Here is a 22,501-nt window from a genome sequence, read left to right as displayed (position 1 = left end):
ATGTTATAAACTTATACATGGAATGTATGTCTCTTCTAGAAGTTTGTATAACATATGAATTTCAGCATGGACTCATGGTTAAGATATAAACAAATATGCAAGGGATTTTTAATTAAAGTGGTTTAGATTCTAGTTCATTTCTCCTTCCTCTAATATCACTTATATTTAAAGAAATAAACAAATATTAAGTCAAATCCCATTGGGTCGTCTTTACCAACATTTTAATTATGCTCTTTATTTTAAGCAAAATGTAATATGGATTAAATATGATCGGTCGCCTTGGTTCAATCATTTTTGGCTTTTTTTGGTAGGCATGCCCACTCTTATAGAATATGTTAGTTTTTTTTTACACTCAAAAAATAAAATTAGAATAAAATTTGTGAATTTGAGTCGGAAAATTTTATTACACATTAAAACAAGTCACTAGACATTTAGACATTTCCCAAAAATAAAATAGGTTTTTACAAATAAACTCATATTAGCATGGCATATTATACAAAAATTCATATAAAACTTATTTGGAGAGGAAAATTCAAAACTAGCCACTTGTCATTTTCTAATCGGTTCTTAAAAAATTTTAACACACTAAGAACTAATTAGAAAATGACAAGTGGCTAGTTTTTGGTTTTTCTCTTCAAATAGGCTATATAAAGGGTATGTATAATATGTTATGTTAGAATGAGTCTATTTGTGAAAAACCCAAAATGAAAAGTAAAGTTGTCTTCAAAATAAGATGTAGCATAACAAGAAAACCCTAGTCGCTAAGAGAGAGCTAAGGAAAAAAGAAAAGAAAAGAGAACGTTTCAGATATAGGGGGTTTTCCCCCATATCCCATCTAATCTTCATTGTTCTTCGATTTTTGGTGGACCTATATTGATCTACTCTTCTTTGGGCGGATCTATTGTCTCATATATGTGTTGCCTTTGGTTGTGCCTCATCTTGTGACACGGCTCTTTGAGGTGTTGCGGCTTGGTCATGGTAGATCCACTTGTTATTAGTTATTATTATTTTGGTTTAGTTTGTTCAATAAAGTCCAAAAACTCTCCGAGTTTTCTGTTTTTTCTCTCTCATGATTCCAAAACTTAGTGGAGTTTGTTGGGTGTTCTAGTCTCTTTAAGAGAGTCATGCGCGTTAGAGGCTAGTTTTTGTTTTGATGTCATTGGACTAGATTCTGGGAAATAATGGCGGTTAAAAGGGATTTTAGAAAAAATATTTTCGAATGTGATTCTCTCCAGATTGTGCTCATGCCACACTGAGAAATTTTTACCCATGATTGCTATATCAGACAAGATCATGAGTTCGAGTATGTGTGAGTTTAATATATTATCGCCCTTCAATAAGAAAGATACTGAAAAAAAAAAAATTAGCATAGCTGCATAACACGTGTGTACCAACGACCACTCACATATTTTAGTCATTTTAATTAACCGATAATTCCAATTTATCCAAAACAAAACTTAATATTATCCAAACAGATTTTCCGTTTTCTCTTCAGCCAATAAAATCCCTAATGTTACAAACTCTCTCGTCCACTTTCTCGAGAAAAATGGCATTTTCTTGCCTTCTTTAAGCCTTGAATTCACTTTGTGCTGAAATTTTCCAATGGTGATTCTCATTCCTTCACCAGAAATATCCAGAGTCCTTTGTCACCCTAACCCTAGCCTTAAAAGGTTTAAAATCTTGACGAACAATGAGAAATTTGGGGTTAAGTCTAAGGCGACGGTCAGGGTTTGCTCCAGGGTTAAAGATTGTACGGTGAAGATGACGGAATTGGATCAGAATGTGAGGTTGTATGGCCAGTTCTCAGCTCCAGTGAAGCGAGGTTCGAAGCCGAGCAAAGAAGAGGAAGAGAAGCAGAATTACTATGTGAATATGGGCTATGCGATTCGGACTGTGAGAGAGGAGTTTCCTGAGCTCTTTTACAGAGAGCCTAGCTTCGATATTTACAGGTTTGCTCTTTGTTATTGCATTTACTCTTTGTTTGGTTGCTGAGAAATGTAGGGTAAGAAAGAAAGCTGTTGAATTTCATGTTGTTTGTTGTTTTGTTTTATGTTTTAATTGAGAAATTTCTCAATTAAGCAATCTATGAGTTTCAATTTCAATGCTTTTGCAGTACCTTCTGTTTGTTTGCCTAGGAAAAGTTGAGAAAAATCAAAAACTTTGAGTGCTTTCTGTAGTTTGTGACATGAGAGTAAGAAAATTTAAGTTGCAATCGAAATGTTACTCCAAGTGAGGCTCAAATCTTTTTGAAGATTTCAACATGATGGTATGTGTTCACGGTTATAGTTCAATTCTATTGCTTAGATCGACTGTGTATATTGATAGTTGATTTCATTTACCCATTATATCATTGGTTACCCCTATATATGTTGTTAACTTAGGAATTTTGACCCTGTATGTCTGAAGAAACTTGGTCTCCGGAAGGAGCTCATGTATGCCTTAGTTGGTTTGGCTACAATATTGTCAGTATATTAGGGGTTGGCTTCAATGATGTTTATTTAATTTTTTATATCTGTCAGAGGATGCCTCCATAGTGATGTATATGTAAATTGAAACAAGATGTTGGAATCTAAGTTATGTGTTGTGCATATGCTTTAGATTGCCAGTACTTTTTGATGGCTGTAGAGTAATCTATGTGCATAAATATGCAGCATGAACGTGTTATTCGGTTGCATGTATTGCCTTCCCATTTCTTTTAGCTCGTTTGTAAACGTGAGAGATGTTCGTAATGTTGTTCCCCATAAAAGCTTCTGTATATCACATGAGATTTTGCTGTAGAGTATGCTAATATTTGCTCTGTATTCTGTATAGGGACGATATCACATTTAAAGATCCAATCAATACGTTTATGGGCATTGAGAATTACAAGTCTATATTTTGGGCACTGCGTTTCCATGGAAAGATGTTTTTCAAGGCCTTGTGGGTTGATGTCATTAGTGTATGGCAGCCCATGGACAATGTAATAATGGTTCGCTGGACTGTCCATGGCATTCCACGAGGCCCTTGGGATAGTCGTGGTCGATTTGATGGAACCTCTGAATACAAACTTGACAAGAAAGGGAAGATCTTTGAGCATCGCGTTGATAACATTGCTCTCAATTCTCCTCCTAAGTTTCAAGTTCTGGCTGTAGCGGATATAATACAATCTCTTGGCTGCCCCTCAACCCCAAGGCCAACCTATTTTGAAACTTCATCCTCAAAGAGAACATGGTGATGTCAAAATTTTGGTGTATGCTGTGCTATAGTTGAGAGTACATATTGAGCAAGAGCTTGGCATCTTCTTCTTCAATGACGAAAAAGTTGGTTTGGATCGCAACATGTTGCCCAAATTGACAAAGGTACTACCAGACTTCAGGTCAGTAACTAGCTCTAGCAACTATAGGTTGTACTAATCAGTAAAAGCTACGAAGATTCTGAGTTCAACTGGACTATTGTACAACCCTTGTATACTTTGTATAGTGTGAGATGACTACATGTTCCCCAATAATGTATCTTATTGTAATATCGTATTATAGAAAACTGAGCACCGGTGGCAACTGCCATGAGCCCATGACACTTTTTTGGATATTTTGACTATAGAAGCTGCTGTTTGAAGAAAGGATTATTTAGTACTTTTAGTTTTTTTTTTCAAATGAAGAAAAGTTTAGGGGGAGGGGGCTACCCCATCCCAGGACCAGGCATACTTAGAGGGTGCCAGATCCTCTTTGGGGGTGCTATGGTTTTGTCAGTTTTGTCGAAATGCTCTGGTTTGGAACCGGGATGGGTTCTTTCTTTCTCCAATCCACATGAAAATTAGATGTGTCATCAATGTTGATAAAGTTGGCTATGGTTTGTGAAAATGAATTCACGTGATTTTTGTTTTTTTAAATTTTCTTTCAACATTAATTGGAAGCTTAATGAACCAAATATGCGGCTGAGCGTACTTATGTCGAACATTTGCCTAAGCATCTGGCACCAAATTTGCTTCACGAAAGATATGCCGAAAACTGATAACTTGAACTTGTTGAGCCAACAAATTTACATGAAAGATAGAACCTTTTCACCAAAAACAAAATAAAATTGTTGACATTGGAACATGTTGGACCCTCCAGATTATCTGGTGAGTATCAAAACTCATAGACGTGGTTATCAACACGTCTGTGATGGGCCTGGCAACAAATATCCTAATCCTACCATGGATTGCAGGGAAAAATTAGCATTCAGACAAAGGCGGAACTACACTAAGGGCTAAGCACACAAAAATAGTAGTTTCAAGTTGCTTTCAAGTGTATTCGAGGGCGGGATCACACTAGGGGCTACAGCCCAGCCCAGTGTAGTGAGGTTTTTTTAAGGGAAAAAATATAAAACATATATATTTAATTTATTTTCAATAATAGTCCAATATATTAACTTATTAAAGTCCAAAAAAATTTAATTCTTTATAAATTTAGTTGAAGGACAGCAATAAAAATACACATTAAAATAGGTTCACTGTCAATTATATTGTTGAACATATTTTCATTTTGGTAGTTAATGGAATTATGAGCTAGCGCAGTTTATATAATTTAATGTTTACTTTTATTTTTAAAAAGGGTATGGAAACTGTAAGTACCAAAATAATAATAATAATTATATTTTAAGCTGATAACTTTAGCTAACTCTCTCATTATAAAATTCTTAATTTTCATCCTTGAGTGTATTATCAAAAAAATAAGAATTGAGAGATGTGCGGAGAAATGGAAAACAAAAATAATCTAATAAATGAAGAGTAAAAAACTCCTCAAAACAATGCAAGACGCTAAAAGCATGATGCAGGTACCTAAAGTGCACGGTTGTTAAGGTAGGTCTGATGCGACAAAAAAGCTAGTTGGTATGGATTTTTTAATGAAATGTATTGGAGATGAATGATTGGAGATTCATTATTATACCAAATATAAATAGATTTTAGAAACATAATTAAAGTTCATTTGTAATATAATAAATAGGTTTTTAATTTTTTATAAATTACAAAATTGTCATTAATTTCTTAAAATAAGTCCAACTCTAAAACCTCATTAAAAATACCTAAAATACTTAATAGGGCATTAAAGTAATTTAATAATTAAAATAAATTTCAATAAGGCCAGCTGTTATTTTTTAAGTTTGTTTGTAAACATTAAATAATATAGAGTTTATTTATATCACTAGTATTAAGAATTGATATATAACTAAATATCTCATGAAAGATCTACATGCATGAGTGATTAACTTTTTTTTAATTGTAAAATCGTTTTTACGAAATAAAATGCGAACCTCACATTAACTTATTTCCTTGTCCATCTTGTCATCCTTGTCACTTCGGATCGGATGGATTGACCATATGTCTTTTAGATTAACAATATGTAGCTTTCACTTAAAATAAAATAAAAACAAATATGTAGCTTTCATGGACTCTGTCCACTTATAATCTTATTAGCTGCCCATTTGCCAAACATGGCATTGGTTTACTTTGTTGTTAAGGTGACTTGCCAAACATGGTTTCCCCATATTTAAAGTATAGTTTTATATTAAAAAAACGTATAGTTTGGAATATTGTGCATTTGCTTTCAGATTACTATATATATATATATGTTACTATATTCGGCAAGAAATTGCCATGAAGTTTCCAAATACGAAGGTAACACATGCAAGCTGTCACGTTTTGTACAATAACTTTATAAAAGTATGTATAAGGAGATTTCTTCATAAATTTGTTTGTATCTAGAAATGAGAGTGTTTTATTTTATTTTTTAAGCGATATTAAAAAAGAGGGAATCTATTGCGAATTAATGATTAACAAAAATTGAAGAAAAAACAACACATAAAACCAAACCAAATCAAACCAATTCAAATTATGATTTTAAAAATCCAACTTAATTAGATTGGATGTTGATTTTTAGAGTGTTGAAAATCGATTAAAACCGAACCAATTCAATCTACGCTAGCTTGTCATGTTTCTTACGCTAAGTTACAATAACGTTGTTTTTCATCTCAATCTCTACATTTGTGTTGTAATGGTTGATGAATGGATATGTTTGATTCGATTTAAGTGTTAGCTACGTTGCTAGAATTTTATATAAAGCTTACATTACTTGAACTCGATGGAAATAAAATTGTAATATTGCTTCCAAAGAAGAAGTGTGAACTTCATTGTATAGTTTTTATTTGTACATTTTTTAATTTTTTTTACAGAATTTTTTTTTTTGAGTTGAAATGAACCGATTTAATCTAAGTGCCCGTTTGACATTGCTTATTTGGGGTGATAAGTGATTTTTTAAAAAAATTGAGAAGCCCAGCCTTTTAGATAAACTATGAGAAAATTAATTATTGTTAACAATTGGTGTGAGAGACAGCTATAAGGAAAAACAGCTAATAAGGTGCTTTTATTTTTTGATTATGCAAGAATCAGTTTTGAAGAAAGTCTAGGTTTAATGATTATGCGGGAATTATTTTCTGATTATGCATAAATCAGTACCAACAGCACTTTTAACAAAAAGTTTACCAAACTCTAAACTGCGTTCTCTCATAGTAAATTTGACAATAATTATTTTTATAGCACATCAATGCCAAACTGGCCTTAAATATAGATTGGGTTAAACTTAATTCGATCATATTATACTTCAATATACAAATTTAATTGTAATTAAATTGGAACCGATGGTCAAAAAATAAAGATATCTTGCAAAAATTTGTCAAATAATTAAGAGTATTTATTTTTGTATTTCAAACTCAAAGTTCAATTCCCCTCTATCTCATTATCGCTTGTGTCGACAGAAAAAAAACAGATAAAGTCGTCCTAATAAATATCCTGAATATTTTAACATTGAACGTACATTTTTCAATGTCCTGAATAAAAAATGTCATAATTTGAATTGTTTTTAATTGTTGAACACTGAAGACTTTGGGAAAAATATCTTTTGGGTCTGAATTATTTTTCACTTTGGTGGCACATCATTATGCCTATGCCTGCATTAGGTGGTGCCGACACAAAATATCTTGAACTTGAACCACCAAAAGTGTACTATTCTCTAACAAATTATATTTCCGTAGGAATATAATCCTAAAGTATTATTCGCATCTCCAAAATCCTCTCAAACTGTAAAGAAACCAAAACTCTATAGAAATTTTTATAAAAAAAATCCTAAAATTTTTCCAACAACAAAAAAAAAAAGCTTTTATTTGCAAGTTGCTTTACAGGTGCTGTGTGCAAGAAAGACGTGGTGCGCTCTGTGCCGTTACCAAAGTCCTCGGCTGAGCTCAAAACAACGTCTCGTTGTCTTCTCCCGCTACGCGTAAACATGAGAGCCGCGAGCCTCGGCGCGCATTCCAAACCAAACCATCCACACCCCCAAAACTCTAAAATTAAAGCAACCAAAAAAAAAAGGCGCAAACGTAAATAAACCCAAGGCTCAGAATTGATTAAGGAAGGAGAGGCTCTGCTGCACCGCTGAAATCACGTGTCCATCACGTGCATTGGGGTTTTTGTAAATTTAGAGGATTTGGTTATAAATGTGGGGTCTTGTGCTGACGTGTCTGTATCTTATTAAACTTTCTGATATGGTATGGACGTTGGACCGCATGCCTCGCTGGACAGAACAAAACTCCACCTCTCAAACCTCTCAACCTCTCCTAGTTCCATATAAAATCTCATATGAACAATCATGGTAGAGAAAGAATAACACTGGGGGAAAAAAAAAATCAGAAAATAGAGATAAAGAGAGAGAGATTGAGATAGAGCTAGAGTTTGAAACAGATCCAAAAAGCCAAATCAAATCTGAGGATATCCCATGTTTAACAGGGTTGTTTTTTTTCTTTAAAAGAAAACAAACCCCATGAGCAAAGGGATATCTCAGTTTGATTTGTGAGAGTTTTTGTTTTTTTGTCATTGATCATTCTCTCTTGTGAATCTTTTGTTCTTGTTATTCTCATTGTTGTTGTTGTTGTTGTTATTGGGTTTGGTCTGCAATGGAGGGAGAGAGGAAGTACATTACGTGTGAGGAGCTGAAGGAGCACAACAAGCCAGGGGACTTGTGGATCTCTATCCAGGGTAAGGTTTACAATGTCTCTGATTGGGCCAAGGAACACCCTGGTGGGGATACAATTCTCTTCAATTTGGCTGGTCAAGAGGTCACTGATGCATTCATAGCATACCATCCTAGCACTGCATGGCAGTACCTGAACAAATTATTCACTGGGTATTATCTAAAAGATTTCAAGGTCTCTGAGGTGTCCAAGGACTATAGGAGGATGGCCTCTGAGTTTTCCAGACTGGGTTTGTTCGAAAAGAAAGGGCATGGTGCTATGTACTCTATTCTGATCATTACAACCCTGCTTCACCTTGTTGTGTATGGTGTGTTGAAATCTGAGAGTGTTTTGGTCCATTTGGTTTGTGGTATGATGTTGGGAGCGCTCTGGATTGAGGGTGCTTATATTGGTCATGATGCTGGCCATTACCAGATCATGTCAAGCAGAAAGTGCAACGACATTGCTCAGATTCTGGCTGGGAATTGCCTTACTGGGATCAGCATTGCTTGGTGGAAATGGACTCACAATGCTCACCACATTGCCTGCAACAGCCTTGATTATGATCCTGATCTCCAGCACATTCCAGTCTTTGCAGTGTCCACAAAATTCTTTAATTCAATCACATCAATCTTTTACGGTAGGGAGTTGAAGTTTGATCCTGTGGCTAGATTTTTAATCAGCTACCAGCATTTTACATATTACCCAGTCATGGTGGTTGGAAGGGTTAACTTGTTCATACAAACATTCTTGTTATTGTTCTCAAGGGGTAATGTCCCGCACAGAGCTTTGAACATAATGGGGATCCTTGTTTTCTGGACTTGGTTTCCTCTTCTTGTTTCATGCCTGCCCACTTGGAGTGAGAGGGTGATGTTTGTGCTGGCCAGCTTTACAGTGACAGCACTTCAGCACATCCAATTCACCTTGAACCATTTCTCAGGAGATACATATCTTGGACCACCCACATCAAGTGATTGGTTTGAGAAGCAAGCAGCAGGGACTTTGGATATTTCTTGCTCAACTAGGATGGATTGGTTCTTTGGTGGCCTGCAATTTCAGCTTGAGCACCATTTGTTTCCCAGGTTGCCTCGTTGCCAGCTGAGGACGATTGCTCCTACTGTTAAGGACCTATGCAAGAAGCACAATTTGCCTTACAGGAGCTTGTCCTTCTGGGAGGCCAATATGTCCACCATTAGGACTCTAAGGACTGCTGCCCTGCAGGCCAGGGACCTGTCCAATCCTGTCCCAAAGAACTTAGTCTGGGAAGCTCTGAATACCCATGGCTGAGATTTTCTGAGGCTTGTCAAATATATTAACTGCCCCACCCACAGTCATTGCCTTTCTCTTATTATACAATACAACTTTGGGGGATCTAGGATGAAGATAATTAATCTATCAGCTGGGTTTTGTCAATTGAGATTTCATATATTTTTTCCTTTGGCATTTCTCTTCTGGAATATATTATTTCTGTATGTTTTCTGTGTCTAAACTTGCAGTATAACAAAGGTATTAACTTTTGGTTGATTTGCAGTTTTATGTTTTTCATTTTAATACAGATTATATAGAGATGTGTGTCTCCATGCGACTCTGTGTTTGTTGATTTGGTAGGCCTTTTCTAATATTACAGATACTAGTTTGATGAAAGGCAAATTCATTCCCAATTTATATTTATGTGTTTTCTTGTCCAATTCTTTTCCTTTCACTAGTATATATGGCTACTGAATATTCATATCTCCAGTCTCTAGTCCCCAGTCAACCATAAACTGTATGAACAGAGGCAAAAGGACAACAAAATGAAATTTGGGATAAGTGAATTAGTCAATGTGCGATGAGATAACACTCCATGTTATTCTCAGCCAATCACTCCATGTTACGCGTTATAATTTTTTCAGATGGTATAACATTCCATTTGATATAAGTTTTACGGCCCCCTCAAGCTCTCTCAGAGTGCATCTCCCCACCCCAGATGCGACACCTCGGGTCCCTCCAAAATAATGTAGACAAGGACAAATGTACCATGAATTTTGGTGCAGGCATTGCCTCAGCAGACAGCAAGGTTGCCTATTTCCCAGGGGCTAATTAGTAATTAGAACTAAAACCTCTCTTCCAGGAAAGATTCCAAGTTCAATTTCCTTTTCTTAATGCTTTACATTAATTTAAAAAGATATTTAGTTATATATCAATTTTTAGTATTAATGATAAAGATAAATTCTAAATCATTTAATTTTTATAAACAAATTTAAAAAAATCTAAAAAATTACAACTGACCCAATAAAATTTAATTTTGATTATTAAATTATTTTGATGTCCTATTGAGTTTTTTGAGTTTTTTTATGAGGTTTTGAGATTGAGTTTGTTTTAAGAAATCGATGGCAGTTTTGTAATTTATAAAAAGTTAAAAGTCTATTTGTTATGTTGTAAATGTTTAGACTCCTATATTAGATATAATAGTAAATCTCCTTAATTTAAAAAAAGAAAAAGGGAAAAGTTGGTCGTATTGTACTAGAATTTATTCATTGTAGGCCACAATTTATGCAGGCCATCTTTCGCTTTCATGCTCTTTCGTTTTACCTCTCATGGTTGGCAATGGCCTTAGCGGAGAAATTTCCATCTGATCTGACTGAAGGACAAACCAACAATGTTGGTTGGTTTCGTGATTGTGCTCAAATGTCTGACAAAATGTCGCTTTCCAGTGCTCTATTTTGAATCAAAGCTTCGACACAGCTATGTAAATTTTGGTTCGTCCTAATAAAAAAAACTTGTAACAAAAACAGCTTCGAATGGCTCGGATGCCAAATTTACTCCCCTTTTGAATTATGCTCAATACCAAGAAATTACAAATAGGGATAACAATTTGATTATTTCTTGGTTGTGTGTGCAAGATTTAGTAAACATTTGAATCTCTTTGTATTGGCAACCATCAACCTTTTCAAAAGTCAATAATAATTATTGTGGCATGGTATCATATGTAAGATTTCAACATTCCTGGACTTTGGAAAGCTTTTCCAATTTATATCAATGGCTGTAATTTGGACTTCTATATATGGAGTCTAGTGTTTTTTTTATACAAAATATAATGGGTAGACGGAATTGAAGTCCGGGTCTTGGGTGTAGAAGTAAATGCTCTCAACCACTCGAGCTATAAGCCTCTTGCAAAGTTTAGTTAAGAAAAAGAAGAAAATAAGTATCAAGAACACACAATGTTTCTATATGTATTTATGCATAATACTGATATATGTAAGAATTACACAAACATCATAGACAACTAAAATTGTCTCTGATTCAGAATTTAATTTAGACACTGCTCTTGATGGAAGAGCTATATTTAGTTTGATCATCATAATACTTGGACCACAGCATGACCCCTCCATACTTGGGAGAACCTTTAATTGCTGGAAGCACTTTAGAAGTGAGATCAGCCACAGGAATGAAGCCACTTCCAGCAGCTGCAGGGGCAGCTGGTAGTCCTAGGAATATCTTGGTAGCTGGAATATCTGAAATCCACTGCTTCCATGCATTTTCAAGGTTGCTAAGATCCCCAGAGGAGTATTGGCAAGGTGGGTTGTTGTAGAATTGGACCCAAACATTGTCAAAAAGGCCTGTCTTGAGGGCACCCCCAACCCAAGCATCTGGAAAAGGGCACTGAGGAGCTGCAGTTAAATAAACTTTCTTACCTTGTTTACTATATGCAGAGAGGTACCTTGCAAGGTCATCCCAATGTAGGTTTGTTCCTCCTTCAATGTCGAAATCAATTCCATCCAAAACAGCGTCACCGAGCGGGCGAGATGAAGAGCTTCCCCCCAAGAAATTGTTCCATAAGTAAGTAGCAACTTGCCTAGCATCCTCTTTAGATGTGAGGTAGTAGCTCCCTGCTCCTCCTCCAATTGAAAGAATGACCTTGACCCCTTTTGCTTGGCATGATTTAATGTCAGAGCTCAAGCCAGTGCAGCCATTAGTGTAGGGATCACAGTGTCCAGCTAGGTTGATCATGGGGGTCTGGCCATTGCCAAAGGTTGGAAGAAAAGCTAGGTTTACAAATTCATAGTTGCCTGTGGCACAAGTTTCCTCCAAGGTACCTTCATTCCCATTTTGACCCCAGTAGATGGCAATGCCTGCAGCATCAGCTCCAAATTGTACTGCTAGGCTTACTGAAATGAGAAATGCTACGGAAATTGCTAACTTTGGTGCCATTATACACTAGAATAATGTATGCTTAGCTAGTAGCTGTAATATTTTTCTTGTTACTGCTTGCTTGTAGTATTTTGATAAACAGATCTTTTTATAGGAGAAAATTATCCCCATTCTGATGGCAACACCCTGTGCTTTTGTGGATGAGTGCGTGGCTGCGAAGTCACTTTGTTTCTCACCTGAATTCCTTTGTATCAAATTATCAATGGCTGTGGATTAACGCACACGGCATACTAGACCACATCCTCACATATTTGAGACATCTTGTGTAGCCTTTTCACACTTCCATTTTATCCATTTGAACTCCTCCTTTTTATTTTTATGCTTTGAAAATTATGTAAACAAAAAGATTATTAAGACATAAAAACGAAAAAGAGTGCAAACGGACAAAATAAGAGCATGAAAATCACTATCATATTTTTTTTTCGTTCTCTTTTATATGTCTAATTGTGGATAGTGTAAAATGATGGAGGATTAACGCAGAGAACTACTTAATTAGGCAAAATTAAAATGGGATTTCCACATCCTATAAAATATTGAGCGCACATTTAGGTCCCATGTAATTTTCACCAATATTTTTTTATCTCCACTTTTTTGTGCACCGCGATTATGTAAATTATAGTGAAAATTACCATACCAAACTGAGTTGCAGATCACAATCTGCAAATTATCACAAATTACGACAAGAAAATAGAAAGGAAATTGACTTTACATGATTAATTGGGGCATGTATTTTAACTCTCAGCCATGTAACAATCCACAGTTTCTACAAAACAAGTCCAATGTTATATGAATCTCTCCTCTTATTTTCTTTCCAGTGTTTGTTTTACACAGGAATGGGTTCTGATTTCTACATGCTTTGAAAGCATATTTTTTGGCTATGTGCAAACAGCTCACGACATGCATTGAGGTTGTGTTGTGCCTTAACAGTTCATTCGTCTTATGTTGTCATATTTTATTTAAACCCCCTCTTTTATTTATTTATTTTATATGATGGTGTTGGCTTGACACAAATGGCATATAGAGTGCAAATAATTCGTAGTGTAGTGGTTTCGAGTAATTATTCATTTAGGTAAAGTTCTAAGTTCAAGTCATTATTCATATAGTATGTAAATTTAATACATTATCGCTTATCTCAATAAAAAAGATCATTAAAAAAAGAAAAGCATGAAAAGTTCAGGCCCCATAATTGAGATTTGCCATGTGCTGTTGTCCATTACTGGCCCTTGTAACACTTTTAATAATCATGAATAATCATTTAATCTTAACCAAAAAAAAAAAAACAATTGAATTTCTACATACTGATGCTTCCCCACTACCCAAGCACTCAGTTTGGTAATAAAATAGCAATGATGGTCCACAAACAACAGCACAGGGGCATGTGATTCCATCCAAGGCCAGATAAGCAAATTTCTCTTTGACAGAAGAAAATAAAAAGATAAGCAAATTTCTAAAATCTGAATATCCAATAAAATGCCAACCCCTAATATCAAATTACCAATGATTCTTGAATCTCCATGGCTTTATTTCAAATAGATATGTAATTAGCTTTTCTGTGGTTGGCATTTCTCTAAGTTCTATTTATAATTTTTTATTTTAAAGAAGTCTAAATTTAAAAAGAAAATAAAAATTCCGTCCCACTCTCGAATAATAAAATCACCAAATATTGCTCGACGAACCTCTTCCCAAAGAAAAAGACACTCTAGCCTAACATTTAACAAAGAAATCCTATGTTAAGATACTTGTTCTCCATGTCTTCAAATGAGATATTGCTCTTCATATTAGTACCCAACCCCATGCAAGGGAGACAAGTGTAATGTAAGAATTAAACAAACATTAGAATTTAAAATAGTTTAACAGGCCTCTATTGGCCTTTCCTCTAACTTCTTGCACCATATTAATGATTTGATTTGAAATAAAAAAAGTGTAATTAAGGGAAATATTCTTTTGAAATTTGTGGTTCAAATTCACAATATGTAATACAAGTTTTTATTTCACAAATTGACAACTCATGCAAGTCATGCAAGTCGAATATGAGCCTAATCATGGGACCAGGCTCGACCCACTAGAGTCAAGCACGTTATCTTAGTATTTGACATAGAATTAAATACTACTTACTACTAAATTTACGAAATTTTAAATCAATTTTTTAGAATTAAGAAGCTTCGCCATTAAGTTTTTTTTGAAAAATTAAAATTAAAACCTAACACATCTGTCATCACATCCATGTCATTTTCATCTTAGGGGCCTCTTGCACAAGTCCTCAAGTCTTAATGTACAATTCTTTGATGTAACTTAGCATGGTCGAGAAATGCAAAAGCATATTACTTCCACTTCACATATTATTCTCAACTCAAGAAGTCGCACATACCTCTTCAGCTCCTGAGCCGGCCCGACGGTCGTATAACGCGCTCAACTTGCCCCGATATTTTACCTCCGTTGACCGGTCAACGATACCAGCTGTGGCGAAAATATAACTTGCAGACTAAATGATAACAGCAGCGCGTCGTTGTATACGAGGCCGATTCTAATCCGTTGCTCTCTCTCTCGGTGGGTTTCTTTGGATATACACACATTACCGCTCTAACGCAGAAGCAGAAGCTCAAAAATATCCTGGGGGCGGTTTTGAAAAGTCTGAAAACCAAAGCTGGGGCAGTTGAGGAAATTTGGAAAATGGTCTAAACCCGTTCAAAGTTTAGTCTTATTGATTGGAAGTCAGGAAGATATTTTGCTGGGAGCGTGTGAGTTGACTGACTATTGAAGAAAGGTTCAATCTTTCACCTTATTTTTTGTCTATATTTCTTCTTCATTTGCCTTGTAACTGCAGTATTTTGTTCTAACTTATTTGTTTGCGTTTGAATCTAGAAGAAAGGTTCAATCTTTCACCTTCATTTGTCTGTATTTTCTTCTTTATTTGGCCTTAAACTGCAAAGTTTTGCTCTATTTTGCTCTAATTGTTTGTTTACGAGTGCATATCAAACCGAGATCCAAAAGGGTTGTCTTGGTTTGATTTGTTTATGTTGGCCGATCTATCTGTGGATCTTTTTGTTAGCAATCTTATTGTTGAATTGCCATTTTATAGGGTTGAGCCACAATGGAGGGTGAGAGGAAGTACATTACTGTTGAGCAGCTGAAGCTGCACAAGCAACCAGGGGACTTGTGGATCTCCATCAAGGGTAAGGTTTACAATGTCTCTGATTGGGCCAAAGATCACCCAGGTGGGGAAGCCGTTCTCTTCAATATGGCTGGCCAAGATGTCACTGATGGATTCATAGCATACCATCCTGCCTCCGCATGGCAGTACCTGGGAAAATTCTTTACTGGGTATTATCTAAAAGATTTCCAGATCTCAGAGGTGTCCAAGGACTATAGGAAACTTGCTTCAGAGTTTAACCAATTGGGTTTGTTTGAAAACAAAGGGCATGGGGCTCTTTACTCTGTGATAAGTCTTGTGGTAATGCTTTCCCTTGTTGTCTATGGTGTATTGAAGTCTGAGAGTGTGTTGGTCCATTTGGGTTGTGGTTTGTTGTTGGGGGTCCTCTGGGTTCAGGCTGCCTATATGGGTCATGACTCTGGCCATTACCAGGTCATGTCCAGCCGGACCTACAACAAAATGGCTCAGTTTGTGGCTGGAAATTGCCTTACTGGGATCAGTATTGCTTGGTGGAAATGGACTCACAATGCCCACCATATTGCCTGCAACAGCCTTGATTATGATCCTGATCTTCAACACATGCCAGTCTTTGCAGTGTCCACAAAATTCTTTCATTCAATAACATCGGTCTTTTATGGAAGAGAGCTAACCTTTGATCCTGTGGCTAGATTTTTAGTCAGCCACCAGCATTTTACATATTATCCGATCATGATTGTTGGAAGGGTTAACTTGTTTATACAGACCTTCTTGTTATTGTTCTCGAAGAGAAGCATCCCAGATAGAGGTTTGAACATATTGGGAATCCTTGTTTTCTGGACTTGGTTTCCTCTCCTTGTTTCATGTCTGCCCAATTGGAGCGAGAGGGTGATGTTTGTGCTTGCGAGCTTTGCAGTGACAGCACTTCAGCACATTCAGTTCACTTTGAACCATTTCACCGGAGATACTTATCTTGGACCACCAACTGGGAATGATTGGTTTGAGAAGCAGACAGCTGGTACTGTGGATATTTCTTGCTCAAGTTGGATGGACTGGTTCTATGGTGGGCTACAGTTTCAGCTTGAGCACCATTTGTTCCCCCGACTACCCCGTTCCCAGCTTAGGAAGATTTCTCCTACTGTGAAGGACCTATGCAAGAAGCACAATTTGCCTTACAAGAGTTTGTCCTTCTGGGATGCCAATGTAACCACTATTAGGCTTCTAAGGTCTGCTGCCCAGAAGGCTTGGGACATGGATATTCCAATCCCGAAGAACTTGGCCTGGGAAGCTGTTAATACCCATGGCTGAGATTTGTTGACGCTCATCAAGATATTGCCCCCACATTACCTTTATCTGTTTATAAGTTGGGGCATCTAGGATGGAGATAAATTTTTCAGCAGGTTTTTCAATTGCTATTTGATATTTTTTTTGGCACTCCCTTCGACAGTATTTGATTTATATATGTTTCTCTGTTTAGACCTCAATAACGTACTGATTTAATTTTTGTTAATGTGCATTGTCAAGTTGGATACCAATACAAATTTTGGAGATGGATCTCTGTCTATTGGTTTTGTAGTTCTTTTGTCAATTCTAAACCAATTCAGTAACCTTTTAATTTCAGTAATTTCATGAGCATTCCTTTTCATCCACTAGTGTATATGATACGAAGCCTACTCTCAGTCAGTTTCCTCCAAGGAATAAATCTTAAGTTCGAATTCACCTTCTCCCAAATGTCCTGATTGATTAAGAAATAAAATTTTGACGTTGCCTGATTTTGTTCATTTTATTGGCTACAATTTAAAGAAGCCATCTTTGCTTTCATGCTCTACGGTGTTGTTTTGGAGAACTGGTCTTTCTGACTGAAGAAAAAACAGTTTATGTTACATCTAGTTTCCTGCTTATGCTGGGGCTACTTGGACATGCCAATTTCCTTCACCCCCATCATAGCTTTGCTCTCCTCAGAGGACCTTTCTTTGACATTTCCAGTGTTCAATTTAATCTTCATGATCAACACAACCATCTATCAACTAACGATTTGGGGATCCTGTTACATTTCTGTTTTTAATTCAGGGTTCCAAATTGCCATTAACTAACAATTGGAAAGGAGGCAATCCTTGCATGATGTTAAAGGGAGGAGCTGCAGTAATGCGTAACCTTCCAACACATTATCTAAGCAGTGAACAAAACAACACCAGATAGCTATTATCAACAAATCCTTTTAAATAGATCAACTGTATATCATGACTCACAAATCTTTTCACACTCGGATCATCTACGTATCGTATCATTCCAGTTATGTTCTATGCCTTCTCTTCTTTTTTGAGGAGGGGAAGGCTCGTGCTTTAAAGTTATAATTCATTCCCAATGTAGATCTGTGGGGGATATGATTCATGAACAGTTTACATAAATTCATATTTGCATCTCAAATTGACTTCTAAAGGGACAATAGGACTTCCAACAACAACGAAAAAAAAAAAAAAAGAAGGATAAAAGAAATAGTAATGTCAGAAGTGGGATTTGAACCCACGCCCTCTTTCGAGGACCAGAACTTGAGTCTGGCGCCTTAGACCACTCGGCCATCCTGACCTTGCTGTTAAATCATCACTGTATATAATATATAAACATAAAACAAAGGACTTAATTTTAGATTCTACTAGCCTGCGGCGCGAACAGGTAAAACCTTCTCTCTCGTTCGTTGGGGATTTTTTTCGTAATCGGTCCCTTTTTTCTCTCTCTTAGGGTTTCTTTCTCAGCAAATTTTGGCAGCCATGAATCCAATTCCATACCAACCTGCGGCACCACCACCTCCGTGGCCTCCAATGGTGGCGCCCAACCCTCCAATGACGAGCACTTTCTGGGAAAGCTCAAATGTTCGTGAGCGGCTCAAGAACTTGCAAGACACTCTTCGTCTAGCAAAAGCAATGTACGAGTTTGAGCGTTTTATCATTCTAAATTCAAATTGATTAGGAGCTTTCTGGAACTTATTTTAACTTTTGAATTGCGATTTTATGAATTCGTAGGCAGAAAGAGCTTGAGATGGTGAGGTTGATCAAAGATGGTAAACGAGCTGAGGATGATGATGGAGCTTCAGTCAGTGAGTTTTCTGAATTTTTGAAAGAGAGGAGGATCAATTTGGAGTCCCAAGTGTCCCTTTCAGTGGAAGCTGCAAATGCTTTAATGGCTAAACTAGGAGTTGAGCTTGCTCCATTTAGAGCGATCACTCATGAAATGTGTCCATGGGAGGAAAAATCTGCGGCACTTCGATTATCGAATAAAATACGTAAGTGCAAGAGAAATAAACGATGGAGAAAAGCAAAGAGGAAGCGCATTGCAGAAATGAGTGCAAAGGTGGATTGGTTTGTTCCCTTTCCCTCCTCATTTCCAATTGGGATGCAGAAAATTCTTAATTGGTTTAATTTGCTTACATTTTTTATTGCTTTGGTGATGCACAGGAGCGCGAAAGATTCGAAGAAGCTGATCGAGAAGCTGATGAGTGGAGAGCCAGGGAAATTGCCAAAGATATTGCTAAACGCAAGGTATTGAGATGTTTCTCTTAAGCTGCATATGTTTCAGTCATTCTTGGCTTCTGTTTATTAGTAATGGAGGTATGGCATGTGGGTTTTCAGATGGAGGACATGGGAAAAATTGCGAAGCTTAAAGCAAAAGAAGAGAGAAAGAGACTAGAATCTGAGGTGAGAATCATAAGCAACTAAATGCTCTTGTTTTGTAATAAATTAGTAATGTTGCTCAGCTGCTCTTAAAAAAATTTAGAAAATGTGTTGCGCTGACAATTGATTCCATATTTCAGCTTGAGACGGTATTGATTGTAGAGAAATTGCAAGAGTTGCGTTCCATCAGGATTGAAAAATTGAAGAAACAAGGTTTGCTGTCTTTTTGGTTTTTTCTTTTCTTTTGGATGGCTAACTTGTATGTCTTGTGATGTGTAAGTAGATAGATTAGCAATCAAGTTCTTTTATCATGCACCCTCATCTTAGGGTGCCTGTTTGACACTACATTTAGAGTGAAATTTTGTGTACATATATCCAAATACAACCAAATATATTACACACAAGCATGCATTATTGTCATCATCTTCCTACCGTGTTTGTCTAACTTATGGCTGTTTGCGTATTTATGCAGGTCATTTTCTCCCTGAGGAGGATGATAAATTTCTTGAAAGAGTACGGGCTGCAGTGGAGGAAGAGGAGCAACAAGTAATCATGGCAGCTGACATGGATGCTGCTAAGGATGCCATAGCAACTGTTGAGCAATCTAGGAAAACAACCGAGAATTTCAGACCTGACTCCAAAGATCAAAGCAGCGATAGAGGCGAGAGTAGGGAAAGTAAAGACCAGACAATTTCAATCACTGATGCAGTGCCCTCTAGTGCAGTCACTAACAAGGAACCTGGGAAACAAGTTTCACAGGGAGAGGGTTATAGCGGAGCTTATGATGCTGTGGCAAACTTACCTATTGAATTTTATCACTACTATCATGGTAGCAACACTGATATGGGCACCCTTATTGAGGTAGCGTTCTGTAGATTGCCTATTCAAGGGCCTTTGATTATTTTTATCAACATGAGAAAAGTCTAATTAACAGATCACATTTGCACACTATCATCTCTTTTATTCTGTTCTTTGATTATAATGAGGACTGTACTGGATGCAGGTGAGAAGAACATGGGATGCCTATTTAAGACCGGGAGGAAGGTGAGCGTGAATTATTTCCTGCTACTTTATCAGGACGCGCCATTTAATTAGCCTTTGGCAACTTTTTTATCTTTTTCTTTTTCCTCTTAATTTGCAAATGGAAAAGACAATAAGAAAATAAGAAAAAATAGGGGAGGAAAGGATAATTGTGATAATGAACTCAAGTGCACTTCTGAGAGTTGTTGAGATGTTCGCTTACAAATAGTGCCTGGCTTCACACTTAAGTTGTGAATCTACTACTGCAGCATACATCACCAGCGCCACTATTAGTGTCTTAATCATTGTTTATCCCCAATACGCTTTGATTCTAAATAAATGATTTGTAAGCTTGTAATTCTGTTAAATTTGGTGCAGCCGCATACCGGGACACTGGGTTCAACCTCCACCTCCTGCAGATGATATATGGGCATCCTACCTGGTGCAGTCTAAATGACTCTGCTGCTGTAGCTTGAATCAGTCAGTGCCGATGGCAGATTTTGCAGAAAAAGTTGGACTTGGGATTTAGGTTATTTTTCTTGTAGAAATGATTTTTTAAAACTTTGTAATACAGATGGTGATGATATAGCTTAATGATAAAAACATGTCAATTTTCTTTACGAGTCAGAGTAATTTATGAGCAGTTGTCTCTTATTTTTCTTCGTTGAGCCTAATTTGTCCATCTTGTCAATTAGGAAACTCTTTCTTTCGCTCATAGAAGGACAACCTGCCGATAGTGCAGTATAGCCGAGCGGCTATAGTTTTAAATTATTAATATATTATACCCGTATAGCCGGGCGGCTATACTGTAGAGATTTAAATACTCGGCTATCATATTTAATATATTCGAATATTTAAGTAGTATAGCCGACCGGCTGTACTTCAGAGATTTAAATAGTATAGCCGTCCTATTTAATATATTCGAATATTTAAGTGGTATAGCCGAACGGCTATACTTTAGAGATTTAAATTGTATAGCCGCGCGGCTATACTATTTAATATATTAGAATATTTAAGTAATACCGCTCGGCTGTATTATTTAATATATTCGAATATTTAAGTGGTATAGCCGCTCGGCTATACTATTTAATATTTTCGAATATTTAAATAGTAGAGCCGTGCGGTTAGAAATTTAAATAGTATAGCCGCGCGGCTATACTATTAGCGTTTCTTGGGATGTATTCTTTTTCTTTTTTAATTATGGGCATCGATGGTTATTTTCTTTCTTCGTTTAATAATAAGCATATCAAAGTATTTAAGTGGCTCCTTAAAAATACCAAACTCGTCAAAAATAACATCCCAGAAAAAAATGCGCATTCATCTATTTTTAGATTTTGAAAAAAGAAATGTAGCCAAGGGTTCAAGACGCACAGAAGTGAAAGAGAAATCTGGGCGTCGTACGATTTGGCGTGAGTTTGCGAAGGTTTAATTGATAATGTTAGAGAGGCCTCATTTCTGAGTAGCTTGCCCCTCCGCTGGGACCTTCGCATCAGTTTTCAATTTCAACTCAAATTTATATATAATCAATGTATGAAAAAATCGATCGGAGAATCAAACCGAACCCCAAAATACAAGCATGCGATTCGGCGATCGGATTTCAGAACAATATTCGAAGGCAAACTTGGCCGAAAGCGCACCGTTTTTAAGCGCTCCCTCCATAGGTCCCTCGGTTGGTTAGAGAAGATTTAACAGCAGAAAATAAAAAAATAAAGAAAGAAAATAGTGAGATGATGATGCTCAGTGAATACGAACCATATAGGCTATTCATTTTGCAACAGCAATCGATGAGTTTTTCTCATCTGAATTATTTTCTTCATCGCATCGCCATTGTTTTCAGATAAGATACACAACACTAATCGAATGAAACGACAAATAAACGAGAGGGTGAGGAGGCGGCATTAGATGAGAGAACTGCAAACCCTAGAGCGCGGCGAACTTTGGGTTTCCTGGGAGTACCGGCTCTTCATATAGGGGAAGGATTGGACTTCTAATGCATCCGGGCCGTCCAATGATTATTATTTGTTTAATTTTATAGGAGCCGTCCAATGATTATGCCTCTTTCGAAATTTTATTTTCTTATAATACATTTTTGGAAAATAACCCATACTCACTCTTCCTTTCGATTATTTAAAAAAAAAAACAAATTATAGGGCATACGTGGTTGGGTTAGACTAGTTAGTCAGGACAGTGAACCCGCCGACTTGCATTTGAGTTTGAACCCTCTCATCTCCAGCTGACGTAGATTAGAGTAATTTCAATTATAGCTTGTATTTATAATATAATGTTTAAACTATACTCCAATTTGTATTTTCATCATTTGTCCTTTAGGATCTAAATTAACCAAGCATCTTTATCTAGCCCCGCCTCTCTACAAATACTCTTAATCACTTGTAACTCAAGTGATTAAGAGTATTTATCTTTGCATCCAAAGTTTTAGGTTGGATTAACTCAAGTGATGCACATCAATTTACATATT

The 22,501-nt window shown here is 36.5% G+C and overlaps 5 protein-coding genes and 1 non-coding gene across 7 annotated transcripts; 4 read left to right on the top strand and 2 right to left on the bottom strand.

The window, feature by feature from the left end:
• LOC18786326 lies at window positions 1,414-3,609 on the top strand. The gene is made up of 2 exons (XM_007220942.2): window positions 1,414-1,949; window positions 2,812-3,609. The coding sequence occupies exons 1-2, from the start codon at window positions 1,603-1,605 to the stop codon at window positions 3,212-3,214; spliced, it is 750 nt and encodes a 249-aa protein (XP_007221004.1). The 5' UTR covers window positions 1,414-1,602; the 3' UTR covers window positions 3,215-3,609.
• Window positions 7,605-9,680, top strand: LOC18786078 (delta(8)-fatty-acid desaturase 1). Its single transcript, XM_007219715.2, has one exon. The coding sequence runs from the start codon at window positions 7,963-7,965 to the stop codon at window positions 9,304-9,306; it is 1,344 nt and encodes a 447-aa protein (XP_007219777.1). The 5' UTR covers window positions 7,605-7,962; the 3' UTR covers window positions 9,307-9,680.
• On the bottom strand, window positions 11,206-12,251 carry LOC18784625 (hevamine-A). The gene has a single exon (XM_007219467.2). The coding sequence runs from the start codon at window positions 12,208-12,210 to the stop codon at window positions 11,314-11,316; it is 897 nt and encodes a 298-aa protein (XP_007219529.1). The 5' UTR covers window positions 12,211-12,251; the 3' UTR covers window positions 11,206-11,313.
• LOC18784711 (delta(8)-fatty-acid desaturase 1) lies at window positions 14,546-16,912 on the top strand. Of its 2 annotated transcripts, none has more exons than XM_007217940.2 (2): window positions 14,546-14,974; window positions 15,290-16,912. In XM_007217940.2, the coding sequence occupies exon 2, from the start codon at window positions 15,302-15,304 to the stop codon at window positions 16,643-16,645; it is 1,344 nt and encodes a 447-aa protein (XP_007218002.1). In that variant the 5' UTR covers window positions 14,546-14,974; window positions 15,290-15,301; the 3' UTR covers window positions 16,646-16,912. The 2 variants fall into 2 exon arrangements, with proteins under 2 accessions (XP_007218002.1, XP_020412391.1); XM_020556802.1 differs by lacking the exon at window positions 14,546-14,974 and adding an exon at window positions 14,981-15,079.
• TRNAL-CAA lies at window positions 17,840-17,923 on the bottom strand. Its single transcript has one exon. It is a non-coding gene; the product is annotated as a tRNA-Leu (tRNA).
• Window positions 18,007-20,645, top strand: LOC18786799 (U11/U12 small nuclear ribonucleoprotein 59 kDa protein). Its single transcript, XM_007218033.2, has 8 exons — window positions 18,007-18,260; window positions 18,358-18,685; window positions 18,790-18,873; window positions 18,964-19,029; window positions 19,146-19,218; window positions 19,478-19,866; window positions 20,009-20,049; window positions 20,404-20,645. The coding sequence occupies exons 1-8, from the start codon at window positions 18,106-18,108 to the stop codon at window positions 20,480-20,482; spliced, it is 1,215 nt and encodes a 404-aa protein (XP_007218095.1). The 5' UTR covers window positions 18,007-18,105; the 3' UTR covers window positions 20,483-20,645.

This window comes from Prunus persica, chromosome G2, assembly GCF_000346465.2.
Source record: "Prunus persica cultivar Lovell chromosome G2, Prunus_persica_NCBIv2, whole genome shotgun sequence".
Taxonomy (NCBI): Eukaryota; Viridiplantae; Streptophyta; class Magnoliopsida; order Rosales; family Rosaceae; genus Prunus; species Prunus persica.
Note: the sequence above shows the minus strand (reverse complement) of the source record. Positions and strands in the feature narration are given on the sequence as shown.

What these genes read in the sequence shown, in the direction of transcription:
- LOC18784711 (XM_007217940.2), top strand. Translation starts at nt 15,302, where the DNA reads ATGGAGGGTGAGAGGAAGTACATTACTGTTGAGCAGCTGAAGCTGCAC.
- LOC18786326 (XM_007220942.2), top strand. Translation starts at nt 1,603, where the DNA reads ATGGTGATTCTCATTCCTTCACCAGAAATATCCAGAGTCCTTTGTCAC. An exon ending in CCTAGCTTCGATATTTACAG is followed by an intron (nt 1,950 to 2,811) that starts GTTTGCTCTTTG and finishes TATTCTGTATAG; the next exon opens with GGACGATATCACATTTAAAG.
- LOC18786799 (XM_007218033.2), top strand. Translation starts at nt 18,106, where the DNA reads ATGAATCCAATTCCATACCAACCTGCGGCACCACCACCTCCGTGGCCT. An exon ending in GAAAGAGACTAGAATCTGAG is followed by an intron (nt 19,030 to 19,145) that starts GTGAGAATCATA and finishes TCCATATTTCAG; the next exon opens with CTTGAGACGGTATTGATTGT. An exon ending in TATTTAAGACCGGGAGGAAG is followed by an intron (nt 20,050 to 20,403) that starts GTGAGCGTGAAT and finishes AATTTGGTGCAG; the next exon opens with CCGCATACCGGGACACTGGG.
- LOC18786078 (XM_007219715.2), top strand. Translation starts at nt 7,963, where the DNA reads ATGGAGGGAGAGAGGAAGTACATTACGTGTGAGGAGCTGAAGGAGCAC.
- LOC18784625 (XM_007219467.2), bottom strand. Translation starts at nt 12,210, where the DNA reads ATGGCACCAAAGTTAGCAATTTCCGTAGCATTTCTCATTTCAGTAAGC.